Genomic DNA, 12,608 nt, shown 5'->3' on the forward strand with positions numbered 1-12,608 from the left:
CATCTCACACACAAACACACAAAATAGAAAAGGAAGGGATTATGTAACAATTAATTAAGCGAACGAGGGATGGGCGAGGGAAGGATGTGCGCTTTCATCCAATAGCATCCCAATCAACTTGTCCGTTCATTGCTCTGTTCGTCAGCTGCAGTATCTACAGCCAATCAGGGTTAATCACAGCCTGAAGCCCTGATCAAGCTGCGCTGATCCTGCCAGAGGGGTGGGTTCACCAGCCAATGGCAACAGGTTAGTAAAGAGGGGAGGAGGCGTTCATAATGCTGGACATCTGCTGATCATGGGCACCCATCACCATAACAACACAGCCATAATTCAGAGACAGGTAAGAGACTGGGAAGATGGGAGTTATAGTGATGGATGATCATAAAGAATGAGGAAAGATTTTAAGATCATGATGACATTATATAGAAGGGCTGTACCAAATAGTTTCGAAGCTTCAATCAAAACCTTGAATTCGTTTTACACATTTATTTATTGAGTTTCAGCATGGTGCTCTGTTAAAGCTAAAGATTATGCTCCACTAATATTATTAGTATAATGCTGATTGATAAATTGATTTCACTCTTGGCTGCTTACAATTGTACTTCCATCCATATATGTTTGCGTTAAGCCTTTCAAAAACATAATGACTGCTGATCGTTTCCCCAAATAGATTTTTACACAAATTATTTCGTCTCGGTTCGTTACAGGCATACCTAGCTTAATTTAAAAACCTGAATAAAAGCTTTAAAGACATGGGTACAGCCCTGACAGACAGATGGAGGTTAAGAGATGGATGGTAGGATGGTCTGGTCGAGGGCGGAGCCTTACCTCCTCTGGCCGCTCCGTTGTAGATGGAGCTAATGCTGGAAGGAGCTAGAGGACAGAAGCACCACCAGGAAAGTAACTGAGTATCAAAACCATCATCAAACATTTGTTACAGAGGTCAAATATGAAATAACAGATAACGTGTCCTTACCGACAGACAGGCGTGTGGGGGAGGAGTCTCTGGAGCAGCCCTGGCTGCGGGGGATGCGGCTGCGTCTGTTTTTGTCCCCGCTGGAGCCGGCCAGCACCCTGTGGGCCCCGGAGCTCATGGTGCTCAGGGCCGTGGTCGTCAGCACTCGACCCGGGGAGCCACTCCGACTGCCAGCTGCAGAGAGACGCAGAGAGAGGAGGACGAAACACAAAGACAGGGAGGAAGTCAAATAAAAGCCTTACTCGTGCAAACAAGGGGAATTCAACAGTTGAAGCTGCAAAGAAACGGAACCGATCCCCCTTTAATGTGAGGATCCTATTTCTAAAAGGGTTCTTAGATATGTACACAAACTGAAAAAGAAAGATACTACTGCTTTTTTTACTTAGTTTCCAAATCCTTTAGTGTTGAAACATACATTACTTATATTAATACCTTAACTTCAAAGGGTTTGATGTCATTGGAAAGAGGATATAGTTACATTTTAATAACAAGAAGATGTTATCGGACAGCTATTCAGTCTTTATTCCAGAACTATTACATACATTATAATAACACAGGTCTTAATTTCTCCTCCCAATAACATCCTGTCTCCAAATGCAATGCTAACGGTTTGTCTTTTCTACAATGAATAACATGCCTTTCAACCTTAAGACAAACAAAGGACAACTTTCTCTTAAATGGTGAATATGAGGTGTGTAGACAGACAGGATCAACACATGAAGCTAGACCTACTAGAAATGAGCACACAGGACACTCACTTTTTCACACACACACACACACACACACACACACACACACACACACACACACACACACACACACACACACACACACACACACACACACACACACACACACACACACACACACACACACACACACACACACACACACACACACACACACACACACACACACACACACACACACACACACACACACACACACACACACACACACACACACACACACACACACACACACACACACACACACACACACCCAATGAAAAGTCTCTTTCTATGTTCTAGCAGCTAGTGACACGGAGCTAAAAACACATCTACATCACAGGGAAGAGGCTAAATAGAGATGCTGCTGTTTTCTTCTTAGTTTTTATTTTGGTTTAGCAAGTTATTGTCTTATTGTTTATTTTCCAGTCGTTGCACTAAATTCTATCGTCTCTTTACATTAAGAGATAAACAAAGTAAAGGTGGATTCTATAAATGCACATTAGCATAACCATATCAACATATGTTCAACTGTTGATAAGATTGTAAACTATGTAGATATTTTAATTACACTCAAAAATGTTGCCTGGCATCTAAAAAGACTTATTTTGGAATTCCAGTAGGGAAAGGTTTGTCATTTATACAGGGATACAAAAATAAATGTTCAAACCAAGCACACATTAGAGTGCAGAAACACCAGGGTCCCAAAGCAGTGTATTCAGCATGATCATAGGACAGCCATGTTAACAGTCTGTGACTACAAATCCCAGCATGCCAGGGTGGGAGAAGCTTTAAGTGACCTTTCTAGGAGCGTGTGAAGGGGAAGTGAAGTCAGGGAAACAGAGGAATGGCAGTAAAGATAAAGAGAGCGGAGAAGAAGTAGCGTTATAATCTTACCACCGACAGGGGTAGCAGACTGAGATCCTGGGCCAATAAGCCCATTGGTTGGGAGGAGGGGGGGGAAGCAGAGGCGAGGGGGAAGGAACAGCAGATTAAACCAGATGCATTATGGGAGTTAACACAAAATAAGCGGCATGGGAGTTAGAACACAGAGTACGATGGGAGCGCATCCTGGTGTTCTATATCAAGGATGGAGGCCAAACTGAAGCACTTTGATTAAATAAATCCATTTAATAAAAAGGGAAAACATTGACGATGTGTTGCTTAAACAAACACACACACTAACACTGAACCAGCTGCAGATGATGGCCTGGGAAAAGCAGTGCATGTTGGGACAGCTGGATATGTAGCAAAGGCTGTTCACAATGAGGAAAAGAAAAGGCCTCAAAGTAAATATGCCCAACAATACCCACACACTCTCAGACACACCGAAATGTTTCTTAGCCTCTGTTCGGCTGCCATTTCCCCTGTCAGTCTGAGATCATTCTGTCTCTCACTTTCCAGATCTGATTGTTGCAGTTGGCTGTGGTCCAATCAATCAACTACTAAAATAGTAGAACCACAGCCACGTATAAGAAGCGGAAAGCAGGTACAAACATTAGCTTTAGGCAGGGTTCGCACAGCTTTTTAAGATTTAAAGCCATTTCACAATTCCTAAACCAAAAATTGCCATAATCTCAAACACTTTATCATCACATTTAGATTGTTATGAACGCAATCCCAAAAAATAAGTTCACAGTATTTCTAAATAACCACAGCAATCATTGAATATTTTCATTTTGTAAAGTAAGTCGATCTCGCTTCAAATTTCCCATCTGTGGGACGAGTAAAGGTATTCTGATTCCGAAGGTTGGCATTACCGTTCCTTCCAGTGGCTCCTCTCCGAAGACATCTACTTTGTATTTTCATTTCTCAGTTGTTATTAAGACGTCAGCCTGGCATGCTCCTTATGCTTAATAAGTTGTTACCTAGTAGCTGATGAGCAGGTACATAAGTTAACTAGCTACCTTCAATGTGCGAATGAACTCATGACACAGGGTTCATTTAAAAAATAATATAAATAAATATTGTTGGTTTACATGATTATGTAGATGTAACATATTATGTTTTTTTGAGGGCTATATTTGAGTACAAACCATGAAGACATAACGTTTTTAAAAAAAAAAGGCTATTTCAAACTTTGTACGAACCCTGTTTGTGTGTAACAATAGTAACTGGATCAGAGGTTTGTGTTCCTTCACGTCTGTTGAAATATTCCTAATAACCTAAATGACAGCCAAAGCCAGGCTAGAGCAGCAGTAAGAAACCGTCCACCACACCATCCTCAGTGATGAGACACAGCATGCACAGAAGAACGCACATTAAAAACACACAAACTTCTCTGTACACGAAACACCTTGATCAGAATGACAGCGATAGCAGGTGGTTCCACCATTCCCACTGTGGTGCACAGAGACACACACACGCACACTAACTCCGACACACAAACAGAATACCTGGCGTGCAATCGGATTCTTCGGAACCTGAAGGCACAAAAACATTTACACAGAGCTTATCGTCACCGCGAAGGCAACAAGTAATGACACACTCCACATAAGACTCTGAGAAACACACACTCAGAGAAGCTCACACACACTATTCCTGTTGTGTGTGTGTTTGTGTGTTTATTTGAGGTGGTAAGTCCACTTCATACCCAGAACGTTTCACTCACAGCTGGGTTTAAGTCATGGAGTGTGTGTGGTGGGAGGGGTACATACGTTGTGACTGGGACACCATCTTGGTGCGGCTGCGTCCTCTGGAGTCCACCTGGCTGGACATGCTGCTGGCGGTGGACAGCGGCTGCTTGGTACGTAAACGGCCTGGATGTGTGGAGGGAAAAATACTTAAAAATAAAACACACTGTGCTACACATCTATCCACGACTAGTTTGCAGCTGCATAAGCCCAGAACCTAGGAAGCACTACAGCTAACGAAAAGCCACTACTGCCAGAGGATGCTTTACTAATGTCAGATCTTCAACTAAAACAGATTCAGTCGCACAGATACAGGGATGCTTCAGTGGATTAGGAATAATTGTCACTAAGTACGTACTTCAAATCTGACAACTTCAACAGCCCATTCACTTCAGCCCCTGCAGTGCATCCTCTGTTTACGTAAAGCCATTCTTCTATCTACCCTTATGCATCCCTTTAAAAGTTGCTCTGATGTCTTAAGAGGACTAAAAAAGTCTCAGAAAATGCCATGAAATTATGCTTGAATATTATTTTTGACTTTCACTGATTTAAGTATTTCATTCACCTTTAGTCCAGATCCTCCAAATTACAAACATTATAATATGTTCAGAGTTTAAACCCTTAAAAGGCAGGTTGTTTTAATAATAAAAAATATATATATATTAATTCAGGCCATGAGGTTTTTTATTATAGTCTGGGAAATGTAAAATGGCAAAATTATAAAATATGCAAATAAACAGCCAAAATGATCCACGCATTTAACGTTAGAAAGCCAAAAACAATGCCCTGTCCCTATCGGTGATGCATAAGGCTCAAATACTTGTTTCAAGCACTACTAATGTTAGATCTGTCTTCTTATTTTTAGATTTCGATCACCAGAGTTCAAATTCTTTATAAATCGATTCCTGGTGATTCTTCTACAGGCAACAACTAATAGCAACTAGACAATTCCCTTAAACAAGCCCACACACACATCAACCTAACCACGATCTTACCATTGTCTGACTTCGTCCCTACAGACAGACAAAGAAGGAGCAGGGTATAAATATTACATTTCACCTGCACAGGTTAAATACTGTTCATACTGTGTGTCTAGCTTTCTGTTTATTCTATATTCCACACAAACAAAGTACTGCTTATTATAAATATAACTACTGCATGACTCTGCATTATGCTAAACTAAACTGCATTTTGTCTTCTCAGTTCCTGTACTATACATAATGACAATAAAGTCAAATCTAATCTAACTGATTTGTGTTTAATAACACCCTAAGTATATGTTTAATGCAGGTGTTGTTGGATTAGCCCTAAATGAGATTAAACTGTAGCAAAGCAGAACATGATCTTAGATGTGTTATTCATTGAAATCATGGTGTTATGAGTAGGATGGATGTGGATGTCTGCCAGCAGGGGGCGCTGTGGCCACACACTGCAACCAAAGGAGCTGATAATATGGACTGGTGGACTGGAATGAAGTGAGGAAAGGGAAATAAAGGAACAGAAGGAGATGAGTCGATTGTCGCTGGTGAAGCAGAGTGAGATGATCTTACCATCCGGTTTATCAGAGGCATCATCTTTAGTGGCAAAGAGAGAGAGGGTGAAAGAAACGAGGGGCACAAAACGTAAAAGGATGGACACGAAACGATTGTTAAAAGTAAGACACAAAAGGAAAACGAGGAAAGTAAAATGAAAATTGAACAGCAAATGTCAATAAAAAAGTAACACAAAAGAATGAGAAAGAATACATAATGACGGACAAAAACGAGGGACAAGAGAGGGGAGAGAAGAGAGGAGCACAGTCTGTTTTAGTTACAGAACATCTGTTTAACAGAACCATGCAGAGGTCATCGAGACACGGAGGAACAACACAGAGGACGATCCACAGCAGTGGTTCCCAACCTTCTGTGAGCAAGGGGCCCCTGGCATTCATTAAACTGAAGAAATCTGGCTAAGTGACATCTTTTATGGATATTTCATATTGTATTTGGTAACAGAGCCCAATCTGTGACCACAAAACTGCCTGAAGTATTTGGAGGGAAAAAAAGCAACTTGGAAGAGTGGATTATTTCCTGTGAGTATTGCATCAGTTTACTCCTTACCTTTATTAACATAATACAAATTACACATACAGCTCAGTCTGTAGTATGTATGTTTTTTAAAACTAATACTTATTTTCTTCTACCTGAGACTCGGCTATAGTTCTATTAGCTCTTTAGTTGTTTAACTGTGTACTTTTCTGATGCTAGATGAGGCTGATTATCACAGCGGGAAGTCTATGTGAATATAGCAGCTTATGTTCAGGTCTTTGTGTTTTAATCTGTCTTTTCCAAGAAATCTAAACTTAAACAAATACAAACTTCATTTTTTTCCTTCACAGAAATAAATGAAAACTTGAGATAAAAGCTAACTGTATTTCAAAAACAACAACTTTGGAGAATCCTAGTGGGGTTTTGGACCCTCGGGTTGGGAACCAGTGATATGAGGAAGCACACAGAAAACATGTATACATAGCACACATAAAGGACACATTAACAGGCAATGAGGAGGCAGGAGAGGAGAGTGGAAAGGCCAGTCCGAGCACTGAGCTGTGTGAGTGTGCAGTTCCTTATTATGGCGAGCTTTCATAGGATGACTTTGACTCTTTACTTCAGCCTGTCAGAAACTTTAGCAGCATTATTCTGATCTGACTCCTCGGGGGTCTCCATGACTGCCTGGCGTCCTGCTAGCTGATGTCTGTCTGGTGAGTCATATAACTGGCCTGACGGGGCCCTTACCCAGAGAGGAGTAGGAGCCAGGGGTCAGACGCCCGGCTCCCCTGGCCTGTCCGACCTGCCGGTGCTTAGCGACTGCTGCTGCGTTTACATCCACGTCGCTACGGGAACGCTGCAGGGAGGCCGCCGACAGCCCACCCTTTGAAACCGTAGGGACTGGTGGGAGGTGATGAGGAGGAGGAGGAGGAGGAGGAGGAGGATGAGCGTGTTGGAGAAGGGATGGGAGGTGATGAGGGGACATATACAAACACATGCAGGCACCACAATACCAAAATACTAAAACAATACAGAAGTACACGAACAGCCAGACACATACACACACTTGTGTATGCGCACATGTGTGTAGTGACATAAAAACAACGTAACAGGATGTGGCTGTACGGACACAGGCGGATGTAAATGAGGATGATGGGAAATGGCTCTGTGTAGGAGCTGATGTTCGTCGCCGTGTATGTGTGTGTTTTCACAGGAGCGAGTGAGCATGAGGTCATGGGTTCGAGAGAGGTGTAGCCGCCGTGTGTGTGGTGTGTGTGTGTGTGTGTGTGTGTGTGTGTGTGTGTGTGTGTGTGTGTGTGTGTGTGTGTGTGTGTGTGTGTGTGTGTGTGTGTGTGTGTGTGTTTGACTCACCTCGCCCCGGAGCTGCTGACCATTTAGAAGTCAGAGGCCGACTGCAAGGGAGAGAGAGAAAACTAGGTCAGTCCACAACAGCAAACAAACACAATTCTCTTTAGTGGTGGGCATTGTTTTAAATAAAAGCTTCAATATCTTTCAATGAAGAAGTGGTATTTCACAGCTTTGACCCCAAAAGAGGTTCAGTCCCTTCAACACAAATCTGAACAGATTTACAGTAAAGTGTAATTTTCCTGAGGGACCCAAGTGGAAATAAGCTTTAGGGCTTTATTATGTTATCCTGACTTTTCCTGTTATGTAAGCACTCACTGCCCTGGGATTCTTTAAATCAATGATTCAAAGAATCAATCAGAGAGTGCAGAAAGAGTGCAATGGGTGATCCAATTAGTGTGCCCTATTTCAACCAAAAAACACTATTTTTGTTTTGACATAAAACACATATTTTTTAAATCAGTAGTTTGAATAATATTTTGATCATTTATGGAAACCCAAACAGTCAGAGGAAAATGTTTACATTTGTTCCACACACAGTTAATTCTTCTGATCAATAATCAAGTTATCTTTTTTTAATAATGTTCCCACTAACATGACATCTTATAGTAATGGAGTAAAATACAAATTGAGAGTAGAAGATATCCCCTTAAATATGCTCACAGCATTATATACATTTGTCATTATAACATTGTGTAAGCAGCACTGAAAGGTTGCTTGTTCTCTGAGGGTCAGCCGCAGAGTTCAAACTATATTCTTCCACACTGACAACAAGTACATAATATAAAGCACTGTAGCAGGAAGGCATGTCTTTCTACTTTGATTACATTTCAGCTCACTCTGGCATTAAGTTTCATCCAGAAGGCCGGGTTAGACTGTAATGCTCTGATTAACCTTCTTTAAATGTCTTTGTTCCACCTCTGCAAAGCTTTAACAAAAGTGGAAGAAGTTTCTAGAGGCTTTCTAAAGAACAGCAGGAAGTCCACTTTGACTCATCAGAATTATTTTTCTTTTACTGATGCATACAGCAGAAAAGCTGACATTACGAGAGGTGGGACGAGAAAGTAGATTTAATCCATGTGCGGTGGGGGTGTGCAGGTCTAAAGATTGGGTCTTTTTAAACATTCAAAAGACTCAAAAGAAGTATATCAAGAGGTCTATGTGTACTAAAGCGTCTAAACTGTGGAAGACAATGGCTAAGTGTTTATTACTTGAGGCTCTCCTGAGAGGAGGACGAGGAGCGGTCGCTCTGGGGAAGTGAGGCCACGCTGCCGGAGCTCTTCAGGCAGGACTGCAGAGTCTTCTGGTAAGACGGCTCCAAGGAGTTGTAGAGAGCGTCACACTCCGATGGGAAATGGTTCCTCAGACCCCAATACGCCCTGAGAGAGGCAGCAGGGAAGATGGTAACAGATGGAGGGGGACACAGAAAAGGAGGAAGAATCAAGGGATTTAGAGAGAAAAAGGAGGACAGTGATATATAGATAGAATAGAGTATAATTAGGGGGGATGAAACCCTCTTTAACGGTCACACATGCAGAACACACAGTGACATTTGTTCTGTTTTTAACCCATCCTAGTACCAGGAGTCTAGTACTAGGAACAGTGGGCAGCTATTGTACAGCACCCAGGGAGCAATGGGAGAAGGGGGGGGGTCCGGTGCCTTGCTCAAGGGCACCACGGCAGGGCAGGAGGTGAACTGGGACCTCTCCAAGTAGCAGTCCACACTCCATATTTTAGGCCTGGTCGGGGACTTGAACCGGCGACCCTAAAGCTCCCAGACCAAGCCCCAACTGACTGAGCCACTGCCGGACACGAGTAGATATTTCACACTACTCGTGTTTCATATGATTTCATTTTCCTGAATGCTTGCTTCTTACTTGCGAGCCTCCACTCTGGCCTCTGAGTCTGCATCTCGAAGCCCCTTCTTGATGCTCTCAACCAGCACTGCTGTGTGCCTGCAAGGAAAAGATGCAGGGTGTTAAATGTATGTCAACCTTGCAGGATTAAAACATGTTTATTTCCCTTGTCAATCACACTTATGTGAATCTTGCAAAGTAGAATTTTGCATGGTTTGCTCTGAGCCATGTCAGAATAAATCCTCACCTCTCCAAAGAGTGGGTTTGCCATTCCTGTAGCAGAAGGTCCAGGAAGTCATAACAGCGCCTGGAGATGACACAGATTAGGATTCTCATTATCACAAAACACATTAACTTTACAACATCATCATCATCAGCAGCACCATCGTTTTAGGATCTAATAGTTTCATGGTTTGAGACCTGCTGATAGCACAATTAGGCTTTTTATCACTGTGGTGTTAACATCCATGGTAATCTCACCTTCTGACCGACACAGACTTGGATGCGCAGTGACTGGCTATCAGGGGGATGAGTCTGGGGACGTGGGTGTGCTGCAGAGAGAAAGCAGAGCATGAGAAAGATATGAAAGGGATAATAATCCAACAATCAGTCTATAAAAGGTAACAACGAAGAACCTCAACGAAACTGTAAGAAGCTCAGTTGCAAGACTTACCCGTATGATGATGCGGATAGCTGCCACGCCGGAGGAGGCCATGACTTTGGCGCAGTTTGGGACGAGGTTGAACAGGACGGGAACGATACCTTCTGCTCCGTGGTCAAACTTATTCCCCAGCAATGTTGAAAGGTGGCTGCAAGAATCCACAACAAACACATGTTGGAAACACAGAGCAAAATCCAAAAGGTGAAAAGTGTCATAAAAAGATGTGTTGGGATGGGAGTGTCATCTCATCGCCGGGGACTGTGTCCAGAATCTCACAAATATTGACTTCATAATGCAATAGTCAGCTGGTGGGGTTTGGACTGTGAAGAGTTTGGCAGTAAAAGCCGAACATTTAGTGGCCATAATTGACACTGATCTTAATTAATGCATATTGAAATAAGTTTGCCTGCCTGATTGTATATATGTAGTTGATGACTATTGTAAAGGAGGAATAGGCTTATTTTCTGTTTTACCCCACACAGTCGGTATAAAGAAAGTATTCTTTAAGCTGCTTCTATTCCTGATAGGCCAGTTACTTCGACAACATTGCCTCTTTAAGTGTGTTTTTCGCGATGAATCCTAAAGAATTCTGCTTTACAAAGACCAATGTAAATAAAGTATAAATTAGTGTTCTCTTAAGTAGACCCTCTTATGAGGATGTCTCCTGTCTGTAGAATCAATTATGCAGTTCTTAATGTGTTTTTTCCATCAAGTTTTTTGCTTATATTTGTAAAACCTTGAACGGTACTCTCCTCTCTCTACTGGTTCGGACACTGCCTCTGAGCTGAGTGGTATCTATCTAATCATCACTCACGCCACAGTGATGCAGGCCTCTCGGACCACTTGTGAGCGCAGGTCTTTAGCCGACAGTTTGAAGGCTCCATCCAGTAGCCGGAGGTGCTGGAAGAAACAGTCGTAGGTGGTAGCGCCCGCCACCAACAGTGAGCGGATCTTCTTCATCTGTAAAAAAAACAAAACATTAAAAACACTGATTATGACCAAAGCAAGCAGCGTCAAAAAAGGTCATTACTTAAATTGAAAATGAAGTTGAAAATACTGACAGCGGCGGCTCTCTGGTCCCATTCGTGTTTGTCGTCGGAGCAGATCTCACGGATCTTGTTCAGGTTGTCTTCGAGATCCCTCGCCGAGTAAATCTGCATAGACACATTTGAAAGAGAGTTAAAAAAAAAAGACATTTTGACCTTGATAGCCGGTCTCATTTAATGCATAAGATAAGGTGTGAGACTTTCTGTAAGTCTGCCTCTGGATGTAATGTACCTGGACAGTAGGGACATCTGTGAAGGATCTGATGAAGTCCTCTTCATCCATTCCGCCGCAGGCACTTTCCTTGGATACTAGAAAATCAGAGAATAGTCTATTAATAAATATGTGTGTGTTCCTTTATACACACACACACACACACACACACACACACACACACACACACACACACACACACACACACACACACACACACACACACACACACACACACACACACACACACACACACACACACACACACACACACACACACACACACACACACACAACTTCCTGGCAGTAATGGGCTTGTCAATCATATGTCTCTGGGGGCTGGAGGCTCTGCGGACCACATGTCTAACATCTCCTAACTCAATAGGCAGTGAATAGAGAAGGGGAGGAAAAGACGAGACAAAGAAAGCAAGAAAAAAAAGAAAAAGGCGGAGCTGAGAGGAGAGTAATTCACTAGGATGAGAATATAACATCCACAGGGGAGAGACTTCTAGAGTCACTCTTTTCCTCCAGCTAGTTCAGAGTGCAGCAGCTGGGCTCCCTGCTCCATTTAGAATTGATTTTAGGATTTTACTGATCACTTTTCTGGGTCCGGTCCCAAGCTACTTAGCAGAAAATATGTGCCAGTTCACAGCCTTAAATTCTCCATGTGGACCTTCTCTCCGCTCCAAAGTCGAGGCTTAAACCTAAAGACGACTAAAGGCTCGCAGAATCAGTGACCTCCTTTAAATCCCTTCTGACGGCCCGTCCACAGGGCGGCGTGCGTTGAAGCTTCAACGCTTCTGCCCATTCACTTTGAATTCACGCTTTGCCAAACTGCATTGTGGTACCGTCGCTTCGCTTTGCTTGGTTCATAAGTAGAGCAATGTTCAACTTTGAAGCTTCGACGGAAGCGTCAGCCAATCAAATCATATGCCAGTACAAGCTCTAGCCAATCCAACCGAGTGCTTGTGTGTCCGGGGCGGGAGGTTCATGTGATTGGTTGATGGTCGAGTTTCAGACACGCCCACCGGCAAGCTTCAACGCAGGCCTCCGTGTGGACGCTGCGTTAAACTGAAATTCTTATTTTTAAACATTACATGTCACT

At 42.7% G+C, this 12,608-nt stretch overlaps 1 protein-coding gene across 39 annotated transcripts in view; it reads right to left on the reverse strand.

The window, feature by feature from the left end:
• Nucleotides 1-12,608, reverse strand: part of clasp2 (cytoplasmic linker associated protein 2) — a 69,905-nt gene that overhangs the window by 20,422 nt on the left and 36,875 nt on the right. For 17 of the 39 annotated variants that reach the window (XM_079653462.1, XM_079653472.1, XM_079653461.1 and 14 more), the window contains 17 exons: nt 11,525-11,601; nt 11,308-11,400; nt 11,061-11,206; nt 10,259-10,394; nt 10,066-10,136; nt 9,833-9,892; nt 9,607-9,684; nt 8,941-9,108; nt 7,736-7,776; nt 7,112-7,264; nt 5,888-5,911; nt 5,333-5,350; nt 4,362-4,463; nt 4,101-4,127; nt 2,602-2,628; nt 977-1,150; nt 829-873 (listed from right to left, as the gene is read on the reverse strand). In XM_079653462.1, the coding sequence (XP_079509588.1) occupies nt 829-873; nt 977-1,150; nt 2,602-2,628; nt 4,101-4,127; nt 4,362-4,463; nt 5,333-5,350; nt 5,888-5,911; nt 7,112-7,264; nt 7,736-7,776; nt 8,941-9,108; nt 9,607-9,684; nt 9,833-9,892; nt 10,066-10,136; nt 10,259-10,394; nt 11,061-11,206; nt 11,308-11,400; nt 11,525-11,601 (1,440 nt within the window). The remainder of the gene's footprint in view (nt 1-828; nt 874-976; nt 1,151-2,601; nt 2,629-4,100; nt 4,128-4,361; nt 4,464-5,332; nt 5,351-5,887; nt 5,912-7,111; nt 7,265-7,735; nt 7,777-8,940; nt 9,109-9,606; nt 9,685-9,832; nt 9,893-10,065; nt 10,137-10,258; nt 10,395-11,060; nt 11,207-11,307; nt 11,401-11,524; nt 11,602-12,608) is intronic. The other 22 variants (XM_079653468.1, XM_079653465.1, XM_079653452.1 and 19 more) reach the window with 17 other exon arrangements.

This window comes from Notothenia rossii (assembly GCF_949606895.1).
Source record: "Notothenia rossii genome assembly, chromosome: 10".
NCBI lineage: Eukaryota > Metazoa > Chordata > Actinopteri > Perciformes > Nototheniidae > Notothenia > Notothenia rossii.